This window comes from Electrophorus electricus, chromosome 23, assembly GCF_013358815.1.
Source record: "Electrophorus electricus isolate fEleEle1 chromosome 23, fEleEle1.pri, whole genome shotgun sequence".
In the NCBI taxonomy this organism is placed as follows: domain Eukaryota; kingdom Metazoa; phylum Chordata; class Actinopteri; order Gymnotiformes; family Gymnotidae; genus Electrophorus; species Electrophorus electricus.
This window is the reverse complement of record NC_049557.1, coordinates 5,397,914-5,424,979: the sequence shown is the minus strand read 5'-3', so window position 1 is coordinate 5,424,979 and position 27,066 is coordinate 5,397,914. Positions and strand designations below refer to the sequence as shown.

Sequence of the window (27,066 nt, the reverse complement as noted above, 5' to 3'; positions counted from 1 at the left end):
ATATACATCCTTGGTTTACCCCCGGATTTAGCTAGTCTTCATGAATGAGATGTAGTTTGGGATTATTGGTTATGTGAATCAGATTTGTAGATCTTTATAGTGTCAGTTACGTTATTTACTTTCAGAGCCGTTATTGCACATTTTTTAAACCTGACTTCTTCTCTGGTTAAAATGTTATTTACTACTAAGAACCAGTGATATCTTGCTGACTGGATCAGTGACTCCAGTGCTTGTGACAGGCCAGGGCATTGAGAGGAACCCAGGCAGCCCAAAGACTGTGGACGCACCACTGCAGATGTAGAAATTAGATCACTAGATTATGTTTGTGTTATGGGTCTATGTGGGAACTGTTATATGTGCATGTACTACTGCTTCTTATTCATGATTCTCCTATAAAAGATGTTTTAGTCTGAGTGAGAAATCTTTCTGGTTATATAAAATGTAAAAAATATATTTATATTTTGTCAGTTTTCCTTTAAAAGGAATGGCTCACATACGCTAACTGAAATGCACTGATTTAACATTTATGAAAAATAAGCTATTTTACAGGGTGTAGTGAAAATAGTTGAAGCTGTCTTAAATTGACATCAGATTCTTAAAAGATTAAATTCTCTGTCTGTGTACGACTGACAGTACTGAAAGTTAATGGTACACAAAGCTGACTCAGCAGTTATGGTACTGGACTAGTAATCAGAAGGTTTCATGTCTCACCACCAGCAAGGTGCCATTGTTTGGCCCTTGAGCAAGGCCCTTAACCCTCAATTGCTCAAATTGTACTTGGTCACAATTGTAAGTTGCTTTGGATAAAAGTCCCAGGTAAATAATGTAAATGTGTGGCTAGTCAAGGTGGAATTTCCTAGTAGCAAAGTAGTTAACCCTTTTAAAATGTAACTAAAGTCAGTTACTTACTTATTGTTTGTACTTCACTTATCGTCATTAATGTAATTTTCAAATGCAGATAACACAATATGTAGATCTGACATTAAAACCAAACCACAGAGAGGCATTGGTTACATTAATTGTTTGTTATTTTGAAAGTTCCACAAAATGCTTAGATATGAAATCTAACATAATGGAACATTATTTGCTTAGTAATAAAGGAATTATACCTGTAGTTAAGACACCACCTTTGTATTTCGCATTGTTCAGTGTTTCGAGATTTTAGTTGTTTAGTTTAGTTGATTTCTTAAAATCTACTGAAATGTAGTTGTTTATTTAAACTTTCTTGGCAGAATGGTGATACAGTCAAAACATATTAACTAATCATTGTATGACTACCTAAAGTAGTTGATAAAAAGCTAAAAAAAATTAAAATAAAAATAAATAATCGGAGAAAGGACGTCTGTCAGACGCTGCTCTTGGAGCTTTGAACTAGTGGGCCGGTCCGGTTCGGCTCCCGTTCGGCTCCCGGTCCCGTTCTCCTCCGACCGCTCCTCCTCGTGCCCGATCCTAACACATTCATTGGCTCGTGAACTGCACGCCACTAATTCTGCGGTAAAGATGGCGGCGTCGGAGGGGGCGCGTAGTGGCTTCAGCAAAACGGAACGACCCCGTATGGGTTCGTTTTAAAATTAAAAAAAAAAAAAAAAAAACTTCGGGGAGGGGGGATAAAGAATTCCCGGTTTGCCGACACGCTGCGCGGTGCTGTTAAACTGAACAGAAAGATTTTGTGACACATTGTGTAAGTGATAGAAGCAGGGTGGGTGGGATCTCTCTCTCACACTCACATACTCACACTCACACACTCACACACACACACACACACAGCTAACGTTAGCAAGTGAGCTAAGCGGCGCTTGGGGGTGGAAGAACGCCGTGAACAGGCCGCTCCGCTGTTCCGCTGGGGTATGTGATCCGGGTGGCGCGGCAGGCTTCCCTTGCTTTTCACACAGGGCTCGTCAGATGGGACAGCAGGTAGGCCGCGTGGGTGACGGGGCTCCGGCGGGGCTCCAGACGCCTCCGCAGACCCAGCAGCAGCAGCAGCACCCGGGCAAAGCCAACCGGGCGAGCAGCTCCGGGAGGAGAGCCAGGGAAGTTACGAGCACCGGAGCGCCACCGTGCAGGACCGCGGCCACTGCTAGCATGCCGGACCCGGGGGTTAATATATTCACTCAACACTCAGGTAATCTCATCGGAACCGGCGGTGACCGTTGTCTTTTCGGCGTGCAGCCGTGCGCTTCCAGGCTGTCACACGAGCACACGTTGATGTGTGGGAGCCGAGTTTGTCCGGAGATGTGCAGAGCTAGCGGAAACGCTCCGTCTGGAAAACTAGCTAGCAAACGAGCTAACGACATCTTAAAACGGCAAACGTTTCACATGTTTTCCGCATCCTTGCTTATACTAACAGTTGTCTGTTGATCCGCACAGGGACGTTGGATGCAGGTGTGTGTGTCTCGGGATTTTTCCCCGGCTACCTCGCCCGTATTACCGTTAGTTGTACAGTGGGTGTCCGTGACTTCCTCCATTTGGATATGTGAGCCATTTCTCAGGAGAGGAAGCATTTTTCTGGTTTTGAATTTGGTTACAATCTACTCACATGAGTGAGAAGAGTGTGGTCTTTATAACAATACACAAAGGGGAAGGTAAATGATGGTTTCCTTTTAAGCAGGGTCGTGTTCGTTGCGAAGAACTGGTATCACATTGACTCAGCCAAAATGGAAAAAATACACTGTGCCATCAGTGTCACATTTATCACTTTTTTGATGATACAAGCATTTTGCTGATCCTTTTTCCTTTCTTACATGTCACGCGTACCATCTCACAGACTCGGTTTCACTGCAGAAAGTGTAGGTGGTGATAAGAATTGTAAGTGTGGTATTGTTTGTCGCTTGACTTGGTACTTTAACGACAAAACACTTTTTCCCTTTTCGATTATGCCACACTGGTCAGAAATAAATATCACAATCACAAGGGTTTAGTTTCCCATTTATTCTTACTTAACACTCTTAAGTGATCACATTAAAGTTGTAATGTTTTTGCTTATAGGAAGCAATAACTTGAATCCTAACTCTTTGAAATGGAAAGAAATGGGTGTGTCAGTGGATAAGCCACAGCCTCTCATACATATTAGATGTAAGTGGATAACGAAAAGGTGAACAGTTTAAGGATGGCCATGGACTAAAGCAACACTAATGGGCAAGATGTCACTACTCACTACTCGGGCTTCACCAGAACTGGTTCTGGTTCCCATGTGCAGACCCCAGCCCTCAAGCTGGTTCATATAAGGTCCAGGCAAAGCTTGGAAGCGACTGGGTGGGCTTTGAGGTTTGGCCGGTGGGCTTTGAGGTTTGGCCGGTACTTTCCGGGTATATTGGTAGAGGGGCAAAGAGGGTGCTTTTCGCGTCACGGTGGTGACCCACTTCAGCTGGAAAGAGTCACCTGCAAAGAGCATCATATTTTATTTTTCGCCATTTCGTTCCCTGAAAATGTAAGATGTCCATTTTGTAGCCAGACATGGAATGAAAGTTGACTGGTACGGATCAGGATGTTGGTGCAGGTGTAGGTGTGTTTGTTTGCACTTGCGACTGGCTCCCTTTAGTTGGCATGCCAGCCTTAAAGTGTGCGTACATCATCTTGTGTTGTGGTAGAGGTTCTTGGAGGGTGAAGGCCTGGTTTCTAGCACTGTGTGCACCTGGCTGACTTCATGTCTGTCTAAAGGAGACAATCCCTTCACATCTGTTTTGGCTCAGTCACACCTGGTACTGCGAGGAATGCCAATTCAGTTTCCCTTTCTTTCACCTGCAGTGGGTTGGACACCCTCAGGTATCCTTTGCATGTTTGTTTTTATTTTTGTGGTGTGGGAGTGTTGTGGTTGATCTAACAGATGTATCCCCACACTCCTAACAGTCCTGTGTATGAACCTGTGATTTGTTAGTTTGTTTGGGTTTTTTTTACCTTTTGATCTGGTCCTTTTGATTTCCCCCGGGAAACCTGAAGGATGATGTAGTCTATGTCCAGTCAGTTTTATAAAGCTTTTTCTATAATTATTAGTAAGTCGTGTGGAAGCATCAGGCCTGGCCGTATATTTTGAGAAAAGTCTGTTTTATCTAATTATTGCAGTGCATGGGATACGCTTTTTTTGATTTCCATGTGGTTTGCATGTACCAAGGTGGTGATTGAAACTGCCCTGGAATTCCAAAAACATTCACACACAATGTTTTGGTCCCAAACTCTTATGCTGTGATTCTGGTAAGAGAGCACAAGAAAATGTGATGATGGAGATGACTGACCCTGCTTCACTAGGTAAAATTTAGCGTGGACAAGTCCGCCAGAAGGCTTAGTGGCGGGGTGTCTCCGAACGCTGCATCTCTATGCTTTGCCTGAACCAGGCTAAGCTATTTCACCTAATACACACAGACACAAAGTTATGACTATGCTTGTTTAGATTAAGGTGAAATTAACAGATGAGTGGTGCTCAGTGAATTTGAGGAGACTGTATGTCCACCTCAGGCTGGCAGACAGTGAGTCAGGCAGAGGCAGACCCTGTGAGGTCACCTGGACACTTCAGCATTCTCCATCATTACTCATTTATGAACTTTGGCTTGTGTTTTATCTTGGCAGTGTGATGCAACCTTCCCCACTGGACCCTTGTTTAGTCTCCAAAATGATGACTGTTGGAATGTTGCACATTTAATTTTGTTTTGTTATAGTAATATATATAATAGGAATATTATATACATATATTCTAGTATATGTGTGTAAAGCAGCTTAGGCTTTTATCATCTTGGACCTCTCTAATAAAACTGGCAAGATTTGCATGCAATGGAAGTAGCCCACTGTCTCTGATGCATAAGAAGATTAGAATTAGAGATGTAATTGGATTTGGCAAATCCACTTTTATGCATACATATAGGGGGAAAAGATGACAGCCACCTCCATCAGAGTTGACCTTGACCTAAGAAGGATCAGATTTTGCAAGGGAAATTGTAAGATGACTTTTTGCCTTTTGTTCTTACACACCTACTTAGCAGACCTGGTCTGAGTTCCAGTGAAAGTCCACGTTCCAGCACTAGGGGGCGTAGGAATGCCACATTACTGAATGGGGGATAATTTAGATTTTCCGATTTATTTATTTATTTATTTATTTTTGCATTATTTCATGTTGTTTCATTATTTAAATATTCAAATAAATCCATCCATCTGACACAGAAGAATAAGGCCTGCCTGTGTCTCTGGCCTGGGCTGAGTGGGTGCGCCTGTGTTTCTTCGCCTCTTCCTTAATCCTGCTTCATTTGAAAGGCTCTCTCCTGGGGCCGCTCCACTCCTACCCTCATTAAAACGTGGGCGAGTGTGGGGGAGAGGAAATGATGCGCCTGTGTTGAGGGGGAAGCTTCGGAGAGGACGCCGCTGTTTTGTGCCAGTGGGCTGAAGGCTGCCTCTGCGTGTAAACAGTAGTGCGGTCCACTGGATCATTGTTTCTCTTTTTAGTTTAAGGAAGCGGCTGTCTGTGGCCCACTTCCTGTCAATTTTTTTCATTCAGCAGAGTCAGATTTTTGCACAACCGTATTAGATGATTAGTGTATGATAATGGTGAATCTGTGCTTCTCGTGATAATGGTGAATCTGTGCTTCTCGTGATAATGGTGAATCTGTGCTGTTTTCTCAGGCCTTACCCAGATCCAGAGTTCAGAGTTTGGCCTTTCTGATTCTGTTCTCCCACTAAGCCATTGGTTGCCTTCTGTTTTCTCCCTCTGCTTTGTCTCAATTTATCTCGCAAGCATGTCTTCTCGCTTCCTGTTTGCTTTGTGTTTTCTCGCTCCTTCAGGTGTCCATGTTCCCCTGCACAGCGATTCCACTGACTTAGTTCCTCACCCGCTCTCTCAATTACACTCCCATTTAACACCTCACAAAATACACCACACATGCAAACAAGAAAGAATCTCACCTTCTCATATTTCATCAGTATTTCCCTAACAGTAGACAGGAGGGTGGCCCATTTGTGGTGCAGAATAACTTTCCATGCTCAATGATTCAGTGCTGTCTCTAGCGTTGTAGGTCAAACACATCACTGCTACTCTGTGTAATTACAGCCAGAGTATTTATGCATTATCGCCACTGTTGTGCGTCCATACATTTTACATGTTGCTAGGTTCCTCTCATTTAAATCTGCTTCTGTCTGCACAGGGAGTGCCTCCTGTCAGGCTGTGTGCCGTGCGGATGTGGTAGCTGCCCAGGCCTGTCTCTCACAAGCCGTTGGTCTAAAACCTCAGCCTGCCAAATTCCTCTCAGCTGTCATCAAGCATCTATTGCAGCTACATGCTGTTTTCTTATAATCTCATAATTTAATTTGATTGAAGGTGATTCTTGATAAGTGGATTGTTTACTGTGGCTCTGCTGTGTGACGGGCTCTAATATACTGCGTAGTACTCAATGATTTTAATAGGGATCCAAGCATCCCAACAAATCCATCTTCTTTTTTGTGAGCAGTGCTTGGACCCCATCGATTGCTGCTTGTGGATATGTTGCTATGGGCACATTTATATATTTGAATATTGATTGGAATATATAATGGACTTAGGTCAGGATTTTGATGAACACTCTTGAATTGATTAGTTTGATGAGCTTGAGTTTGGTGTGTTATTTAGGTCTGATGAATGCCTAGTGAGTGAAAGAGCTCACATTTTTTGATAGACAGCTGAGCATTAACAACTAGGACTCACTGAGTCCACACACACACACGCCTCTTCCTACTGTGAGATAATCGCGGACTTATTTATCATTAAGCTCAATGGCCACCCTCATTAAAGCTTAGTTTCTCTCATCACAGATGGATTAATTGCAGCCACAGCTTATGACACCCACAAACACATTCACTACATTCAATGACTATGGTTCAGTGACTGCCTTTGACTACAATAACCCACACAACAGCTTCCTCCAAAACGGTGTTTCTTTGTTTATGTCCAGGCATAAATGTTTTGTTCTACAAGCAATTTGCCACGCTGCATGTTGGTAAACGCGGAGGCAGTCGTGCGTAGCTTTGGCCATTTCTGATTGGGTTGAGGGAGGATATGACCACGGTAGAGTGTGCGGACCGGAGCCAAGGTCAGAGTAGCGATGATCTGGGCTGCTTGTTTCAGTTCCTCCAGCCTGCTAACTCTCACCACCACTTATGTAACGCATCCCCTGTATGATCCGGCTGAGGTTGGTAACGGGAACGAGGCCCCTACAGGTGATTCATGCGGAAGAGGGCCAGTTAATGAGCCCCGAGCCTTCAAGGGGGAGGGGCGGTTGAGTCTGCGCTGAGCGAAATCGGAGACGTTCCCTTCAGCCACCGGGGTGCTCATCATGGTTGGACTCGTGGAATGAAGTCGAAAGAAAAGGGACAAATGAGTGAAAGCAAAGCCCGTGTGGAAAGCGAAGGCGGTGGCTGTTAAAAGAGGAACTCGAGGTGGAAGATTATGCCTCCTTGAGTGTCTGAGTAAAGTGTTTGTGTGTGTGCGCGCGTATGTGTGAGGCCATGATGCTGCCGCAGTCCGTCAGTGTGCATAAAGCCACTCCCACATATCACGTCACTCTGCATGTCTCACCAGCTCCTCTCCCACGCCCTGCTGCCTGTATGCAGGCTGTATTCCTGCAAGCCTGACGCCATCCGCGTCCCTGCGTTAACCGCGGGCGTTAAACCTCAATAAAAACCAGATCCTAGAGGACGTGGGCAGCTCAAGCAAACAGCACGGCAGGTATCCGATTATTCCGGCGAGGGGAGTGCTTTCCTCCATTGACGTTCGGGTTTACGTGCACCTGGAGGCCGTGAAGGGAGTGACAGCTGGTGTTTGCAGAGAGGGAACAAAACCGAGAAAGAGAATGCAAACGGAATTTATTTCCTGCTGCCCAGAACACGCAAGGCTGTGGGGTCCTAGCCCCGTCATGTGCTTTAGTTAATCTCTTTGTGGCCAAGTGCCAACGTGCTCCATCATCACCCACCATTTCTGGCCATCTGCATGCCTGTTCTCATGATGGGGGCTTATGCCCTAAGCCTCTTCATCCATGCTTAGCCTCTGAGGCAATAGAGAGATATGCACCAGTTTTCTAAGTGGCCTCTCTAGAATAGACCTTTAAATTATAATGGCTAAAGATGACGTGGTTTCTCTCTGCTCTTCAGAAAGTCTTAATTACTTTGTTAATTACACATTAATTAAAGCCCTTGACTAGTAATCAGAAGGTTGCCAGTTGAAGTGCAACCGCTGCCAAGTTGCCACCGTTGAGCCCACTGAGCAAGGCCCTTAACTCTCAATTCCTCAAACTTTGTTGAGTCATAACTGTAAGTTGCTTTAGATAAAAGTGACAGCTAAATACAGTAAATGTTTTTTTTTATATATCTATCCTGTAGGTGGTGATGCAGTGTGATGATGATGATGATGATGATGCAAAGTCATGAATAGTGAATAAAAAAATATTTGGTAGATTGATCAGATAAGGTGTTTAACCCACACGTCTGTCCATGCATACGGATCACATCATTTCTTATCAAGCTTCTGTTTTGACTTAGTGAATGAATTCACTTTATTCAATTAGGAAGGGTGCCTGCTTCCCACAATAAAATGTTTCTGCCTCCTTGTTATCAGTTAGCTGGCTCGAGAGTCAGTGTATTGCTGCGTCTCTGCTCTGAAGCGCTGAGTAAAAGCTGCATGACTTTCAGCAGCTCTTTTCTCTTGTGCTGACGGGTCATTTTGTTCCTGTCGCTGTCTTCGGGGAAATCGTATGCCGGAAACCCAATGGAAACCTGGCTTCTACCGGCATTTTCTCGTTTCCTCTTTCACGCTTGACCAGCAGCGTCCAGTTGAAGTGCGGCGGCAGGAGAAGCACCGCAGGGCGTTCATCCACGACTCTGTCCTGCACGAGCCCGAACGCAGGCTCAGCAAAGCCAGGTCGTTTGGAGCATGCGGCTGTGTTCTAATACACTGCCTCTTCCCCTCATTGCTCCCCTGTCAGTGAGTGCTATCTCATCCGGGACACCATAAAGGTGAGGATGAGTGGACCTGCATTAGAGGCCCCGAAGGACAGGCTCAAGGTGGATCCTCAGCCTTGGATATAAGGTTGGCCTCCTCCACTGTACCTTGGTGGATAACGGTTTCTCCCCCTCTTTTTTGAATTGATGAGCACTAGATGGAAGGCTGATCATAACACCTCTTGGCAAACTGAAAGGTGTTGACCAACGAGTGATGCTCCTCCAGTGGTGCAGTTGGATCTGGTCCTCCAGTGGTTCGTATTGCATAAACAGACTGCAATCATGTGCCGTTTCGGATAGGAAGCTCCTTGACCGTGATTTCTAGTGTTGGCTGCTATTGTTCAGTCAGTGATGTTTGCATGCCTATCCTTCCAGGCACACCTCTCTGGGCGGGATCTGCGTGAGGGGGCAGAGACAGCTAACACCTGGGGCTGTGTCGTCACACAACTCAGTTGTTGCACAAGTGCAGCCAATTGAGAGGCACAGTTCTAAGTAAATGCTAATGAGAGTCAGTCCTCGGACTCAGGGTCTGTAAGACCCACAGAGTGTATTATGCAGTGAAGGGAAGGCGAGACCTATGCTCATCTATAATTTAAAGGGACTTTATGAAATATTTCTCACCTTCCTCTATTTATCTACCGCACTGAATCTTTTCTCTGGTTCCATTGTTCTGTGAGCCAGAACGCAGGCGTTTGCCACTGTGTACTGTGATTGGGGACCAGTCACTTTATAAATGGTGAAAATACGCATGAATACAAAGTGCTAAGCCATCCTCGGACAAATAACCAATTTCATATCAATTTGGAAAGCATGCAAGTTTTAAATGGAGAGAGCTACAACTTTAGTTTGCATTATTTTTGAATTATTTCACGGTGGACTCTGCTGTGCCCTTGTTTGTGTCACTTGGAGAGAAATTAGTGTATCCTTTTTTTGTGTTGTGCAGACATTATTATTTACTGTTTCCTTATTTGTTTGGAGGTTGTCAAACAATCCACTCACTTTGCCATGTGTGCATTAGCATTATGCAAAAATGTTGCTGTTATTGAACTCTGTATCGTAACATAATGAGTGCCGTTTAAATGCTAATCTTAGCATTGTGTGTATTTGATCATGTTTATTACTGAATACATCTTCTCCTGTCTGTTGCAGCCACTCACCCACCCACCTACACTGTCTGTCTCTCTCTCTCTCTCTCTTTCTCACTCTCTCTCTCTCTTTCACTCTCTCTCTCTCTCTTTCTCCCTCCGTCCCTCTCCCTCTTCTGTATTTTTATTTCTCTCATCTGAATGTTTAGACAATTAACCTTTTGACACCTTATGGAATGCTAATGTTAACGAGCCCTGTGTCCTCAAGGCGGAGAGGCGGTTGAGTCAGTCATCAAGAGGAGGTGGAAGCAGAAGATGAGCAGGTGGGCGTCGAAGGTGCCCTGTGGGGAAATCGGAGACATTCCCTTCAGCCACCGGGTACTCATCATGGTTGTGTTGGGGAAAGAGTTTTTGGAGCAGTGACAGTATTCACAGGACTCAGGGAGTGAAATAGAAAGAAAAGAGACAAATGAGTGAATGCTGCCAGTTAACTTGACACCTTCAGGAGTAATGCTATGCTAATCTGTGGGTTAATGTTTGGATGTGTTGTATTGAACACATACTTTGGTAAAGCTGTTAACTAGAGGTGGCATGATACCTCTCTCTCTCTCTTTCTCTCTCTCTCTCTCTCTCTCTCTCTCTCTCTCTCTCTCTCTCTCTCTCTTTCTCTGCTCAGTATGGCTGCCTTACTCGCTCACTCTTTAAATTTACACTATAGTTCATCTGCATTTTTTTTCCTCAATACTGAATAAAGATGTAATTGCACATCACCTTAGAAGAACCCTATAATTGTTCTTGTAAATTTCATTGCTATGCTAAAACGCTGCTATGCCCACTACACACAAACCACACAGCAGGCACTGTTAGCAGGCAGAGACTACCAGTACTGAGTCTCTCTTCCCTCATTGTTGTCTTAAAAACCAATAGAAATTTAATCTGATGATGATTAACCATCTTTTAATCTTTCTTTGTTCTTTTTTTTTACAGTTAGTTGAAGTTGGCTTACTCTGCGTCATCTTATTCAAAATATCAAGTGTACCTTAAAACTCAGGGTAGTGGAAAATGGCATTTTTTCCATGCAGTTTGAATATACTCAAGCCATATAGTAATTAAGTTCACGAACTTGGAGAAGACGCATATATTTGGTGATTCTTTCTCCTCTCTGGCTTTGTTTCCGTCAGCTTTCTGCATTTCTCCACCTTTACCTCATGGTCACACACTTCTTTTTTAAAGATTAATAAATCAATGTTGGTCTCGGGTATAGCGATGAACAGTGCTATACGCTATTTAGTTTGATCGCTTTTATTGTCTTGTTTAATTGCTCTCACTAGAGGGCAGGTAGCCTCTTCTCAGAATGACAGCAGTGGAAATCACATGTGTGCAAGTGCATGGTTATTTGCATTAGAACATAATAGTTTTTAATCGTTAATGGGAAGAAATGCTTCAGTTAAACTACAGTGGTGTATAAACTGCTCAGACTAGCTGTGATCATGTGCCCTGCTCAAACCTGGCCATTATCACATGCGCTGCTGTGCTATTTGCAGGCTGGATTTGTGAGGTAAGGGATCGGTTTCCTTAAAAATGTCTTCGCTGACATCTGATCCAGCGTTTTTGCTGATATCGGCCCAATTTCGATACTTGATATCAACTTGATTGTTGCCATATCTGCTGTTAACTGTATACTCTGACACGTCTCTTACGTTGTGATCAACACTCCACAGATGCCAGTCCTCCTAAGCGCCTAAAAACAATGTCAGGAAGATAATGGTTTAAAAACATTTTTAAAAAGTTGCAATTAGATATTTTGCCCAAATTGTTCAACCCTATTACAAGGCCAGCTATTTCACTGAATCACGCAGAGTGACAGCATTTACTGGAACAGATCAAGCATAGTGTTGGAGAGAAATCACCCCCTCCCCCCTCTCCCCACTACTTGAGTTCCTGGACCTTGTTTACTACTCAATAATGTTTACAGAGTCAGTCTTCCACAGTGGAGTCCTTATCCAGGGTCATCATCTGATGGAAACTGAGGGAAGCATTGTTCTCCACATCTTGTCTCTCTATCTCGATAGCTGTCGTGATAGCTGGGCGACCTGGCACCGTTAGGACAGGTGTCGTTCTAGCCGGGCGGCCCTGCGTTGCAAAGATAAAGTCATCTATGGCGGATTATTTAACAAAGCAAAATGAGAGCAGAGGTTGGAGAACAGGAAAAGGCAGCAAGGTTCTGACTCTGACAGCTGAGGAATGATGTAGGTGCAGGCAAGGGGACCAGAACCGTGAGAGCAAACGGGCCTTTGACCAATTTTACACTGTACTGGGGCGTAACCCCTCCAGGTTAAGATGAAACTGGTTTTATTTGGAAAAGAAAAAAGGCTTCACTTCCTTTAACTGCTTCCAACACTGACTTCTAGGCACGAACCACAGATGAGCTGACCGGTAAATGGACTCAGTAGCAGAACAAATCAAAATCTACATCTCAGCTGGGGGCTGGTACATTACCCAAGACAGCGAAACCAGCACGACTGGATGGTGCGTGGACTAGCAGACGGTGCTGGTTTTCTGTTCACGTTACTCTTTACTTCAGTCTGCTGTTGTGACGCATACGTGACTGACAGTGATTCTCTTTGCTGATTTCCTTTGTTGGCGAAGTCCACACAGTGTGGCTGGTGGCAAGGGCCTTGTGAGGGGGGGATATTGCTGTAATTCAGGTTAAGCTATGCATCATTTCTGATGTGAACAAACATCAGTTGGTGAGAATTCGAGCTTCTGGCCAGCCTAGGGGGCTGCTTAACTCCTGGCCCAGCAGGCGATATTGGTTGGCCTAGGGGGCCTCACCACTGTCGCCTCTGGCTTGCTGTGTTGGGGCTTAGACTTGGACATTTGGAAAGCTGCTTTTTGACAACAGCTGTTGTAAAAAGCGCTATATAAATAAACTTTGCTTGCGTGCTGGGGCTGCTTGACTCCTGCCCACGCGGTTTTCGGTTCGGCAGAGTACTTCCAGCGCGGACTGCTTGACCGGGCAGCATCACAGCGGTACGTGAGCAGAGCGTAGGGTCTCCAACTGTCGTGGCCTAGGCCTGCAGTAGCAGCTGGTTAAGAAGCTCTGATCCAGGGCAGGACTCCCAAATCAAACCAACCCTCCCCCCCCCCCCCCCCCGCCGGGGTTGCCACAGCTTCGCCTGCTCGATGACCCCCATTCAGCCCGACACCCAGCCCACCTCATGCCCCTGTTCCAGCTGTCCCACACGGCATCTCCTGCATTGTGTACAGACGCACACATTCGCACTCGCACAGGGCAGCACGCGCACCGGACAGCTGTGCCGGACCCAGACAAAGCCTCTTAGGAGTAGAGATGTTTACACGAGAAGCATAGGCTGCAAGGCTCATGGGTGACAACATGGACCATCTCTTCATGTTCACGGCAGTGTTGGAGATCTGACTTGGTGTGCTGTGTCGGCGGATACGTTATCACACTTTGGTAATTTGATCTTAAGTTGCTGTCAGTATGCTCACGACCTTTTCCCTACTAGGGTGCCATGCCATTTAGGACACACTCTGCATGCTTCTGTCTGTGTTTTTCCATTTGGTTTGCTCAAGAGAGTTTACTTTACAAATCATAGGACCTTTTTAGGTGGTCTGCCTTCAGATGGTGGGAATAATTGAACATGGTGATCTGGTAAATTTTAGCTCCTGTTCTGAGAACCAGATGATAGCGTGGGGATATACATGCTTTAATAAGAGGAGGTTTCCCTGGTGGTGTGGTGTGCTGCAGCGCTCTCTCTCTCTCTCTCTCTCTCTCTCTTTCTGTAGCGTTTCTGTCATTGTCCCCTCTCTCTCTCTCTTTCTCTTTCTCTCCCTCTGTGGGGGTGTGCATGTGTGTCCCAAGTGGATATGCGATTGGCATCACACATGGAGGAGAAATGGAGACATCTGCCAGGAGTAAGAGAGTCCTCCCCCACTAGTCTGTGAAGCGCATGCACACCCACACACACCCACACACACACACACACACACACACACACACACTTTTTCCTTCATGAGAGTTCTAACAAGACCTCCATATGAGCTCCACTAATACACACACACACACTTTTGCTCTTGAGCACATGTGTGCGCTCACAAGTCACGGTCAACGTGTGGACGCTCGGCCATGGAGGGTCAACTTTCCAGGAGCACTTGGAAATTGTGAGTTCTGAGCCACATCAAAGACCGTAACGGAGACCTCTGACTCCCAGAAAAAGCCTCCGCTAGCAAGAGGTGCTCCGACTTTCCCATTTCTTCCTCGTTTCTTTCCTGAGCGGGCACCACGTCCACCTACTGCATAAACCTACTGGATTACAACGTGGTGTGTTAGGCTTGGACTGGTTTTGGAGTGGGTTTGGACTTCTCCCACTGGGACCATGTACTGGGAGCTGTGGCTGAGTCATGTGACTAGAAACGGAATGCGTTGCGTGCTGATGCGGAACAGAGGTGTGCTTTGCTCTCCCCACCAACCACAACAGCATGTTCTTACAGGCTCTGCGTGTCACAAATGAGTTATATAAGTGCTCGTTGTACATCAGTCTCCTGGGATAACACTGCACTGATGCCAGTTTCTTAAGACTTGAATTACAATCTTGAGTATACCGCCTACTTTGGTACTTTTGATCACAAATAATTTGTTTTTAGTTGCCATGGCAGCGTTTGGCTGAGGTTTTTGGAATGTGTGCCTCTGAAATACTGTTGTTGGTTCTTTGTCATTTTCATAGATTTCATATGGATATTTTCTCATTATAATGTCCCAGCCAGTTTTGCTTTATATGGCATGTGTCTTTCTATTAGAAGAAGTGGAAAACTCTGAAAAGCAGACCAACTCCTCCGACTTCATTTCTTTAAAGGGTTTTTCCCAGCTATTCGGATATGGCCGCAGTCAACCCCCTGCCTTACTCACACTGTGCCGATGGTTACTAGAGGCAGCCGCCTGGACATGCTGTGTGTCTCTGTGTGTGTGTGTGTGTGTGTGTGTGTGTGTGTGTGTGTGTGTGTGTGTGTGTGTGTGTGTGTGTCCACACGCCTGTCAGGCAGCTGTGAGGGAAGTACCGTACACGTAGGTGTGCACAGCTGTTTGTCCAACCTTGCGAGGCAGGCCCCTCCCCACTCCTTTATATACACGCCTGAACAAAGGCCCTCCCGTTCAGAGTCCCCAGTAGCTGGTGCGAGGACGCCTGTCGAGCCGATAGGTGGTTGTGTCTTGGGGAGGGCATGGCCGTGCGCACTCTACCGTCCAGCAGTAGCTTCGACGAAGATAGGGGTAGGCTGACCGCCCCGCCGGGCCCCCTGCCGCAGGTCGCGGTCCCCTACAGGCTCCCAGGTACTCCCCCAGGCCGCTTCCGGCCATGCTCCGATGCTGCGAAATGAATGGGAATACCGGTGGGGATTGGCACGAAGAGGGAATCTCTGGATGGTTGTGTGTTTAGCTTGGCTTGTGGGGACATTTGGTTTGAATGGACTCTCTTGTTCTATGTGGTTATATGGTTACTGGTCTGCACATAAGGTAGGAGGTCATCCGTTGTGTGATCTGTTGTATTCCAAGTTTATATCTGGCTTAGTTTGGTTGCTGTTTAAATGAGTCCTGATGGAGTAGTTTATATAAAAAGTTTTTTTTGTTATTATTGCTGTTCTGCGTTATGTTGTTCTGCTTGTCGTCTTGCATCCCTGGCATGGGTTTCCCACCCTCTACATGTCTAAACATTTATTCACACGTCATCCTTCGCTCCCCCACCCCCGGCAGTGTGACTCAGCCTGCGGTGAGCCTGCTCAAGAGGAAGTTCCTCACCAGTTCCTCCTCCCTCCACTCCTTTTCCCCCCAAGCCTTTGTTATATTTCTAACCATCTTCTCCTTCTCTCTCCCTCCCTCACTCTGTCTCTGGGATAGAAGCCCTGCACAGGCCGTTCGGGCTGGACTCTGCCGCGCTAACGGAGGCCGTGCGCTGGAGCTCGAAGGAGAACCTGCTGGGCGCCGCCGAGAGCGACCCCAACCTCTTTGTCGCACTTTACGACTTCGTTGCCAGCGGCGACAACACACTGAGCATTACGAAAGGTAGGGCATTGGAAAGGCGCCGCCGGGTTGTGCGGTTCGGTTCCGAGTCTGTCCACTGCGCTCTGTTGCCCTTGCCGACTTGTAGGCAGTGACGTGGCAGGTGCGGAGGCATTATCTACGCAGTGATCGCATCCCCCTCCTTTATGGTGCCTTTGACAGTCTTCTCTCTCTTTTTTGGCGTATCCATCCCTCTTAGTGGTGTGCATGATCAAAACCAGATCCTGGCGGATCTCCTCTTTATTACGCCTCGTAGTTGGGCCCGTGTGCATGGCCATGCTCGTAGCATGAGGCACAAAGCCAATGCTGATGCCCATGCGCTGCCAGATCCCATCAGCTGGGCAAGTAGCAGGTGTTTAAATGAAGATGGGGCCCAGAGCACTCAGCTGCGTTTCAGCCCCTCTCCGTCCCCGTGGTGCTGAGACACCGCCGGGGTAACGGCAAATGGGTTTCGGCGGGGTAAACTGGGGTAGGGGGGTCGAGCTGGTTATGGAGCTCAGCGTGCGCGGGCAGTGCGGAGAGCCGTAGCTGGAGAGACAGAAAGAAATAACAAGGACGGATGACTGACTCAAAGAACAGGATTAAGCTTTGCCATCTCTCTGCGCCCCACAGGCGAGAAGCTGCGGGTGCTCGGCTACAACCAGAACGGCGAGTGGAGTGAGGTGCGCTCGAAGAACGGCCAGGGCTGGGTCCCCAGCAACTACATCACGCCCGTCAACAGCCTGGAGAAGCACAGCTGGTACCACGGGCCCGTGTCGCGCAGCGCCGCCGAGTACCTGCTCAGCAGCCTGATCAACGGCAGCTTCCTGGTGCGCGAGAGCGAGAGCAGCCCCGGCCAGCTGTCCATCTCCCTGCGCTATGAGGGTCGCGTCTACCACTACCGCATCAACACGGCCTCCGACGGCAAGGTGGCCACAATCTCAACGCTGCCGCCTGAAAACCTGCGGATTGTTACGCATCTGCTTTTTAGTTTATGACGTTGAAGCAGCTTTACCGCTTTTGTAGCGATTTGCTGCTCTTACTCCGTGTTCTCTCTCTGTCTCTCTCTCTCTCTTTTCCTTCTCTCTCTCTCTCCCCCTTTTTCCCTCTTCCGCTGTCCCTCTAGGTGTACGTAACATCCGAGAGCAGGTTCAGCACATTGGCCGAGCTGGTCCACCATCATTCCACCGTCGCAGACGGCCTGGTGACCACCCTTCACTACCCCGCCCCCAAATGCAACAAGCCCACCGTCTACGGGGTCTCGCCCATCCACGACAAGTGGGAGATGGAGCGCACGGACATCACCATGAAGCACAAACTGGGCGGAGGCCAGTACGGGGAGGTCTACGTGGGCGTCTGGAAGAAGTACAACCTCACGGTCGCCGTCAAAACACTCAAGGTTTGCCTGCACCTCCGCTTTAGGTTGTTTTTCGGGGGCCAGTTGCAGTGGTGCCTGGCACATTCGTGGGTAAAACACTGTGATTACTGTGTTGCAGGAGGACACCATGGAAGTGGAGGAGTTTCTGAAAGAGGCTGCGGTCATGAAGGAGGTGAAGCACCCCAACTTGGTGCAGCTGCTGGGTTAGTGTTGGCACCGCGCTACCCACGCCACGCAGGTCCTGTCCCGCCGGCCCCGCGCGCCTCATAACGCCCGGTTGTCGCTCTGTCCGCGCAGGTGTGTGCACACTGGAGCCTCCCTTTTACATCGTGACGGAGTACATGCCACACGGAAACCTGCTGGACTACCTGCGTGAGTGCGACCGGGAGGAGGTGAACGCTGTTGTGCTCCTCTACATGGCCACGCAGATCTCCTCTGCCATGGAGTACCTGGAGAAGAAGAACTTCATCCACAGGTGAAGACCACGCGGCTGGAGTTTTAGCGCTCAACTGACGCCAATTCTTCAGTTTTGTCACAAGTTTCCATTGAACTGCTTGAAATCTTCAGGAACAGATGAGTAATGAGTAGTACTTTTTTCTCTGCTTGATGGTCACTCTCTCTGTCTGTCTCTCTCAGGGACTTGGCTGCTCGGAACTGCCTGGTAGGGGAGAACCACGTGGTAAAAGTGGCTGATTTTGGCCTGAGTCGTCTGATGACGGGCGACACATACACGGCTCACGCAGGAGCGAAGTTCCCCATCAAATGGACTGCACCAGAGAGCCTGGCGTACAACACCTTCTCCATCAAATCAGACGTCTGGGGTCAGTCTCTCTGTCCCGCTCCCTCTCTCTTTCTCTCGCTCGCTCGCTCACTTGCTCATTTTTCAGAGTGAACTTCTTGTGGGATGGGGTCAGGTTTCTTGGAAGTAAAGCTATGGGAAATGCAGCTAAGAAATGACTCATAAACTTGATTCAGGGTAAAAAAAAAAATAAAAAAAAATGAGACAACTGGCGCTGACCCAGCTCAACACCAGGCCTCTCCAGCAACTTTAAGTCCACAAAGAAGCATCTTAGAGCTGGACCAGGCAGCTTCTTGTGCAATTTCTGGTATGCCTCATAAAATGTCTCTGTGTGTGTGTGTGTGGGTGTGTATATGTGTGTGTGTGTGTGTGTGTGTGTGTGTGTACACATGCGCTGTGCAGCGTTTGGGGTGCTACTGTGGGAGATCGCGACCTACGGCATGTCGCCATACCCCGGTATTGACCTGTCACAGGTCTACGACCTGTTGGAGAAGGGGCTCCGCATGGAACAGCCAGAAGGCTGTCCCCCTAAAGTCTACGAGCTCATGAGGGCCTGTGAGTGTTCGCTCCGTCTCGCGCTCTCTCGCTCTCTCTCTCTCTCAGGTCTACACATATATAAGTCACTTATCCATGCCACTCACACCTGTGTGGAATCAGCCCACTCTCCCTGAGGTTCTTGCTCTGTGCCCAGGTTGGCAGTGGAGCCCGTTGGACAGGCCCTTGTTTTCGGAGATCCACCAGGCCTTCGAGACCATGTTCCACGACTCCAGCATATCAGAAGGTAGTGCTGCAGGCTGGAAATGTTTTGTTTTATGCAGCCGAATTCTATAGTAATGCTGAGACGCAGGTCAGGTCTTGGCATAATTAGTGAACTACAGAGTCTTGTGTGCTAACCACACCCCCTAATCTAAATGACACTGGTGATGCTCGTCCTCAGCTACAAGTTGTTCTCTCCGTTACAGATATATAATGGCCGATTTGAGTTACTGAGCTCTTTTAAAAGAAGCAGGATGGTCAGTAATGGACTGTAATGTTGACTATAACCTTGAAACTGAGAACAGTGGCTGTGACTCAGAGTTGTCTCACGTCCCCAACTCTTCTGTTCCTCTCTCGACTCCTATTGTGCAGAAGTGGCAGAGGAGCTGTGCAAGACTGCCTCTTCTGGTAAGGGAGGGGTAGTGCACGCGCTGGGCCACGACCAGCCCCTGCTGCCCTGTAAGGCGCGGCTGCAGAAGAAACACTCAGACAACAAGGAGAACTTGGAGGGGCTGGACGTGTGGCAGGAGGGCGGCACCCACGGCCCTGCAGGTACGGCGGCTCAGCCCCGCCCCTCACGGCAACTCCAGCGCCGACTCAAGAGAATGGGGGTGGTGTTCCTTATGGACTAAAGGAGCACACGCGCTCTCTCTCCCGTGCACGCTCATTCACGCACACTAACGCGCACCAACATGTGTATCCATACCGACACGCACACATTAACATGTATATACGTGCATATATGCACACACACACCGACATGTGTATCCATACATCACACACACAAATCAACATGTATATATATACATACACACACACACCAACATGTGTATCCATATATGCATGAACACACCAACATTATATATATATATATATATATATATATATATATATATATATACACACACACACACACACACACACACATACACACACACACACACACACACACATATATTCATATATATAAGCACAGGTGTCCATGCACATACCGTATTTACAGGGATATCTATATAAACATTGAGGCTATGGCATTCTGGGAATGTGTTCTCTCTACGTATAAAAAGTGACTGAGTAGTCTGTCCTTGGGAAACACATTGCTCAATGTTGCAGATATGTTTTATTGTCTAAAGTAGTAAAGATGGTATTTCAAAAATGTTTTCTTTTTTTTTCTGTCCATTTCTATTATATAATTGTAATGTTGTGTAACTGCTGTTGTCCTGTGTTGGCATATCCTTATACAAGCACCCACATGCCAGCATGCTTACCACATTAAACCACTTTATTCTGGTTGCCATGTGTATCACTGTTGATGCTATATGTAACACACTAATTTATTTATTTAATATTTATTTGGTTTTTTTATTTAAAGCATGTATTTATATTTCATTTGACACACACATAGATTTTATATATATATATATATATATATATATATATATATATCTCATCTCACAGTGCTCTTCCTCTCATTTATAATAAAGTGTAACATTTGTCGTGTTTAGTCATTAACTCGCTCACCTCTTCAGCCTCCATTGCCCACTGTCCCCCACTGGCTAGTTTAACGCCCCGATCCCAAGTGCTGTTTGTGGCAGGGCGGTTTCTGACCCTACGGTCATAACGCTATACGTCTGCAAGCCTCGTTGCAAGATGGTACCTTCATTATGAAAGGCTGAATGTCGGGGCACCTGCTGTGCTCTCTCAGCGGTTCTGGAGAGGGGCGTTGAGTTTTCACTTCACCGTGAATAGTTCAGGGCATCGTCTCATTCTCTGTATGCTTTTATTTCTCTTTTCATTTATGTTTCTATGAACATACATAGCGTTTCCACATTACACCCCCATCTGTCGTTCAGCAGCTGAATACATTTACATCATTTATGCTCAGTAGTTACAAATAACTAAAAGAAGTGGCCATTATATTCTGTTCAGTGCAGTCAAGTAACCTACCAATACGGAGAGGCTCCCTGCTAAGCGTTTTAATCAGGTCAGCCAAAGCACCTCTCAGCAAGGCACCCCCTGTACCTAGCTGAGAGGAAAACTGGCTGGAGGTTCCACAAGTCTGCATTGAGAGCCTCTGAATTAAATCAGTAAAAAATATTATTTTTAAACATTGTTCAGTATTGTGCCTACTTTCAGGTCAGGTGTGTTTCCGCACTGCACATGAAAGGTGAACGCCACAGTAGTTCAGAGATGGTGTGGGCAGGGTTTTGCTCTTGTCTAACCTCTGCCGTGCCATTTTGCGTCTAGGCCTCCCGGCGGCTCTGCTGGCGGGCGGCTCGCCCGCTCTGCCCCGCAAGCAGAGGGACAAGTCTCCGTCAGGTCTGCTAGAGGACGCGCTGGACGCCACCTTCACCCGCGACCGCAAGGCCGGCTTCTTCAGCTCCTTCATGAAGAAGAAGTCCGCGTCCTCCTCCTCCTCCTCGTCCTCCCCGGCGCAGCAGAGCCTCCCTATGCCTCCCAAGAGGAGCAGCTCCTTCCGCGAGATGGAGACACAGCCCCAGAAGAAGTACGAGCCGGCGGCGGGGTTCGGCGCACCTCCGCCGGCCCTGCCCCAGCCCGACGGTCTGAGCTTCTCCCCGTCGCACGGGGAGGGCAACCACATCCAGTCCCGCTGCTGCGGCGCCACCTTTGGGCAGAAGGCGACGGGGGCGAGCGGCGGGGCAGGTTCCACCCAGTCGGGTGGTGGTGGCGGCGGCAGCAGCAGCAGCTGGGCAGGCTTAGCCGGCTTCTTCACGCCTCGCCTCATTAAGAAGACGCTGGGGCTGCGAACTGGGAAGCCCTCGGCCGACGACGGGGGTGGAGCGGCCAGGCCTTTCCCACGCTCCAACTCCACGTCCTCCATGTCGGCGGGCCTGCCTGACCTGGAGCGCATGGCACTGACGTTGCCGCGGAACCGCAGCAAGCCGCCGTTGGAGCGCACGGCCTCGGCCACGTCGCAGCCAGACAACGGGGCGACGCGCAAGGCAGACGAGGGCACAGCACAGATCCGTGACCGGCCCAAGGCCAAGCTGTTACCGCGGGGAGCGTCAGTGGGCCTGGGAGGGGCCAGAGCACCGGGGGTGGGGGCTGATGCGGAGTGCGACACCCACGGACGGCTCAGGGAGGGGCAGGACGAGCGGCTGGGCTGGTCTTCGCCGTCGAAGGCGTCTCCGGCAGGCGGCGTGTCTGTGGGACCACACAACCACAAAGTCCCAGTCCTGATCTCCCCTACACTGAAGCACAGCCCAGCCGACGTGCACCTGGTCGGGGTGGACTCCCAGGGCAACCGCTTCAAACTGTTAGCCGACAGTGCTGGCGACCGCGACCGGCCGCGACTGGTCAAGCCCAAATGCGCGCCCCCTCCCCCGCCCATGCTGCGCGCTCTCCAGCATGCCTACGGTGCGGACGGTGCAGACGACGGCCTGGAGGTCAACGGGGACGGGGTCAAGCGATCGGGGAGGGGGCCGGGCGCGGCTCGGCCGTGCATCCCTCCGCCGCAGGTGCCTCCGGCGGCCTTGACCTCCACCGCCGGCACAACCACCCCAACCAAAATGGCCAACGGAGCGTCCAGTGGCGCGTCCTCTGCCTCCTCCAAGCTGACGCTGCGTCGGACTCGGCAGCAGACTGAACGCACGCCCCTGGAGAAGGTGAGCAAGGAGGCCCTGCTGGAGTGTGCAGAGTGCCTGAGCAGCGCCCTCTACAGCAGCGCTGATGCCCCCTACAGCAGCCATGTCCTGGACGCGGGCCACCAGCTGCTGGACTACTGCTCGGGATACGTAGACTGCATCCCACAGACGCGCAATAAATTCGCCTTCCGTGAGGCTGTGGGGAAATTGGAGCTGAGTCTTCAGGAGCTGCGGGCGTCCTCTGCGGGTGGTGGAGGGGTGGCGGGTGGAGCTGGCACAAGCCCCGCCCTTGAAAACTTGCACTCTTGTATTAAAGAAATCAGTGACGTGGTGCAAAGGTAGCTAGTGGGTCCACATATCCCTGACTCTCAAACTACCCAAAACTTTTAGAATAAATGCTTTTTTCCTTTTTTTTTTTTTTTTTTTAATGTATTGTTTAAATGATTGGAGACAAAGAATATACTTGCAGAAGTACCTCAGTAAAATCACTACAAATGGTCTGTCTCTCTCTCTCTCTCTCTCTCTCTCTCTCTCTCTCTCTCTCTCTCTCTCATTGTTTACAGTTGACTTGTTCTTTTAGATCATCCGTTGGGAACACAGTTCTAAACTTGTATATAAGCTCACTGTCCACAAACAATGACACATGGTCCTTTTGACCCAGGAATGGCCACATATTTTGTGACTGGTTAAGAAGAGCCTAAATTTGAAAGGGCAGGGTCTAATCATCCTGTCTAATCACATATTTATATGAGAACGTTAGAAAGATTTCAGATTGTCGTGGTTGTTGCACGAAAAAGTTCTCACAATAACTGGATATTGTGTCAGTGTCTCAATACACGAGTCCTACTACCATAGAATTATATAGGGCAGGGTTACGCTCAGCATACACCATTAAAAGTTAGCAGTACTGAGCCTTTTAACATGAATGTGTGTATCATGCAATCAGTGTCACCTTTAATATCATTTCAAGGATCTGTTTACAGAGTTTGCAACATTTGAAAAGATAAGGCTATGAAGCGGTCTGCACATATGCCTGTCTCTGTATTTACATTTCTGAGAACACAGTGCCATTTATTCACAGGAAGAGAGTAAATAACAGTTTGTGTGTGTGTGTGTGTGTGTGTGTATATACACACACACACACACACACTACAGAAAAGGCCTTGCAGAGGATGCTTTAAAGTGTGATGTCTGTCAAAGTTTTTATTTAAGTGTCCTTTAAAGATGGGCAAATGTACACCCAAATCATCTCGAGTTCAGTCTACTGTGGTCTTGTAATTCAATAAACCCAGTCATTTATTTATAGAATCAGAATCAGTCTGAAGCTGTTGGAACACTCTGACCAAACAGGACTCAACAAACACACTTCTCACAATCTGAAGAGGCCAGGCAACTTAAAAAAGAACTGGCCAACCAAACAAACTGTGAATGAGGAAAAACAAGGATGCATGGTAATGATGATCAATAACTTCAGTAATCATGCTTAATTATCTGCTTCCACATGAGGATTTCTCAGATATGTAGTATTAATATAATTAATCATTAATTGGATTGTGGTGCACCAGACATGCTTGTGTCTGGCCACAAGATTTGTAACTCGAAGTGCTGTGCATAGGGTGAAATGTACTTTATATGTCAAATATCAACCATTGTCCAGAATTATCTACAATATCCGTATTTAATTTCACAGACAAGAATATTGAGTAAATAACTTTCATATCACACCAACTAGCTTCATTTTATGTCCATGCATCCCAAGTGAGTAGACTTCCTATGACTAGCCAACTGGTGGAGCACCTCTACCAACAGCTTGTGTTTGTTGGAGAAAGTTGGGTCAGTGAGGCCTGACTTAATTTCAGACATGTATTTGTGTTTGTCCAGGTTGAACGCAGGCACAAGAATAGCCACTGTGTCGTTTCCACTGTGACTGCACACTTACTGCAGAAGAACACACAAACTGCAACGTTATGGCAACAATGCTAGATATGAATGACCCCACAAACTGCCATTTCTATAGCACATTGACTTGTACCTTTTTTTTTTTAACTTTAGAATGTCCATGTGTAAACTTGAATTTTAAATTATTTTTTATTAAAAGCACATTGTTTTAATGTTTTTGTAAATATAATTGCATATTTTTCCTATCCACAAAAAGTCATGTTTGTTTAGTTATTGTAAAGTCCTGCAGTGGCTGGTGAACAGAAGGATATTTTTCCTAACAGGAAATAACTAAATGAAAACAAAGGTCACCATCAGAGCATCTACAACATGAATGTATCCATCTGTTACATGCAAGAATGTTGCATTATTTTGTATGACTTGCGCTGTGATCAGGCACTAGTCTTTTAAGTATGAATTTCACCCTTTTTTAAAGTATGACATTTTCACACTTTTTAATATTCAGAATCCATACAACTCCAAGTAAGATTACAGATGTTCTGCAAAACAGGGTGCAGTTCTCTCTCATAATTTTTCTCATTGTCATTTTAAAGATTTAATTTGTATTTTTACACTGGATGCCATTTTAAACCATAAATGTTGATGCTCTTGCCTTACGTCATCTATGGGATGTAATATGGAAATGTATTATTGTGTCTTTACTATTCATCTCTGATTCATTTCAGCTCTTCTGTAGCAGAGCAAAATGTGTTTACCATACTTTAAGGGATTTCGGATTTAAAAACCCAGCTCTGTTTAGTTTGACCATTAATCTCTGCCCTACGCAAGATTTCATGGTGCCTTTTGTGAGATGTTATGGTTAAAAATGAAACTGATGTAGGTAGATTGTGAAGATGGCATTGAGGAGCAGTTACTCTCTTTTCAAATTTGAAATGTTTGACTCATCAGGGGTTACACGGTGTCCGACTTGAACAGAAAGATGTGCAATGTTTTGTCCTGTATCAGATAAAAATATATGGCTTTTACGCCTATTGCTTTGCTGGTGGAGTTGACTTATTTGTTGCATTTTGTTGGATTTGCCACATTCTAATGGAACTTCCATCTCAGTCAGAAATATCGCTTCTCATTTAAAAGAAAAGGACAAAGATAAAAATTATCTATAAAGAGAGCTATAGGTCTGACGTATTATTAAAGTACTAGTAGAGGACATTTCTCAGTGGAATGGCTGTATATATGGGGAAAAGGTTTAAAACAGTGAAGGTTTGCCCTATTTGCGTATGATTTTCAGGTAGCATTTTGAAACATCAAAGCCTTTAAAACTGTGTGTTTTACTGCACCCGTTGAACTACAGTTTCGGTGAATTTGCCAAGTTAAAAGCTGACCATGTAGTCTCTTCCCTTCCTCTCGTTATTCGGCCTTTTATCTAGTTTGGCATCTTTAGTATGAAGATAATTTATGAATTGCCCACAAAAAGGTCCTGTCAAGTCCGTCAGGATCATGCATCACTATTTGTCTTTTGTGGGTTTTCTAAGATCAGTGGATGGGTTCTACAGAATTTCTCATGTTTCTCTTAAGTTTTTTTAGGTTTGTAAGCTTCTAACGGTTAAAAGCCTCCTTGTAGTGTGACTCAAACAAATGATTTGTCAGCACATACCACACAACACTTTATTTAGGACCTGTTTAAGCCCTGGTTTTCACTCTACCTTTTCATTTTTACATTTTTAAAATTTATTTTTCAGTTTTATTTATGATTTCTTTTTTTAATATTGAATCCAGGAAATCACACATTCTTGAAGATTGTCTTTTGTATGGAGTTTTTAAGTTTGTAGATTTTTTTTTTTTAATGTAAAACGTCATTTATATACCAAAGGCCACCTCTGCAGTCCTTTAAGTGCAATGTCAAATGGAACAGTCTTAATTTTGAATATGTGAATTTTAACAGGGATTAAAAGGGCAGAGGCTGACAAATTAACAGTATTTTTCTGTTATGTAAAAAGTATATTTTGTGTGACTAATTTAAAGCTCACTTTTAATAGCATATTACTGTGAAGTGATCCCTCAGTGTTAGACTTGATGTAAATAATTAAAAGGGTTGAAGATAACGTTTGTCAAGCATGTTTTTTTATTTCTTCATTTAAAAGTAAAAAACATTGTACTTCGCTTTAAAGTATATTCAGTTATAAACCTATATGCACTAACAGTGGTCAAACTTGATTATACTTGACTTATTTCAGTTAAATATTCTACTAAAGGATTTTTCCCAATTTGTGCATATGCTTCATTGGAATTGTACATTGCTAGTGGTGTGGAAAGAATAGAGTAGTTAGTTATTTCAAGAAAGCATCCTTATGGATTTTCCCTTGACTTAAGTATTATCGATTTTACTCTACACTTTTATGGAAAAAATACTTTTTTTCTCCACTGTTTTATCTGGTGCTTGTTGTTTTATATGTGTAAAATAAGAAGATTATAGGTGAGTAATTGCAGTGTACTATAGTAACATGTAGAGATATTCAAAATTGTAGTGAAGTACACAGAGTTTC

General features: G+C 46.4%; 1 protein-coding gene across 2 annotated transcripts; it reads left to right on the top strand.

The window, feature by feature from the left end:
• Positions 1-1,482: 1,482 nt before the first annotated feature.
• Positions 1,483-26,625, top strand: abl2 (c-abl oncogene 2, non-receptor tyrosine kinase). Of its 2 annotated transcripts, XM_035522095.1 has the most exons (11): positions 1,483-2,122; positions 15,946-16,110; positions 16,720-17,015; positions 17,213-17,485; positions 17,583-17,667; positions 17,762-17,939; positions 18,101-18,285; positions 18,666-18,818; positions 18,955-19,044; positions 19,392-19,571; positions 21,267-26,625. In XM_035522095.1, the coding sequence occupies exons 1-11, from the start codon at positions 1,903-1,905 to the stop codon at positions 22,964-22,966; spliced, it is 3,525 nt and encodes a 1,174-aa protein (XP_035377988.1). In that variant the 5' UTR covers positions 1,483-1,902; the 3' UTR covers positions 22,967-26,625. The 2 variants fall into 2 exon arrangements, with proteins under 2 accessions (XP_035377988.1, XP_035377987.1); XM_035522094.1 differs by lacking the exon at positions 21,267-26,625 and having other exon boundaries at positions 15,949-16,110; positions 19,392-19,805.
• The last annotated feature ends 441 nt before the right edge of the window (positions 26,626-27,066 follow it).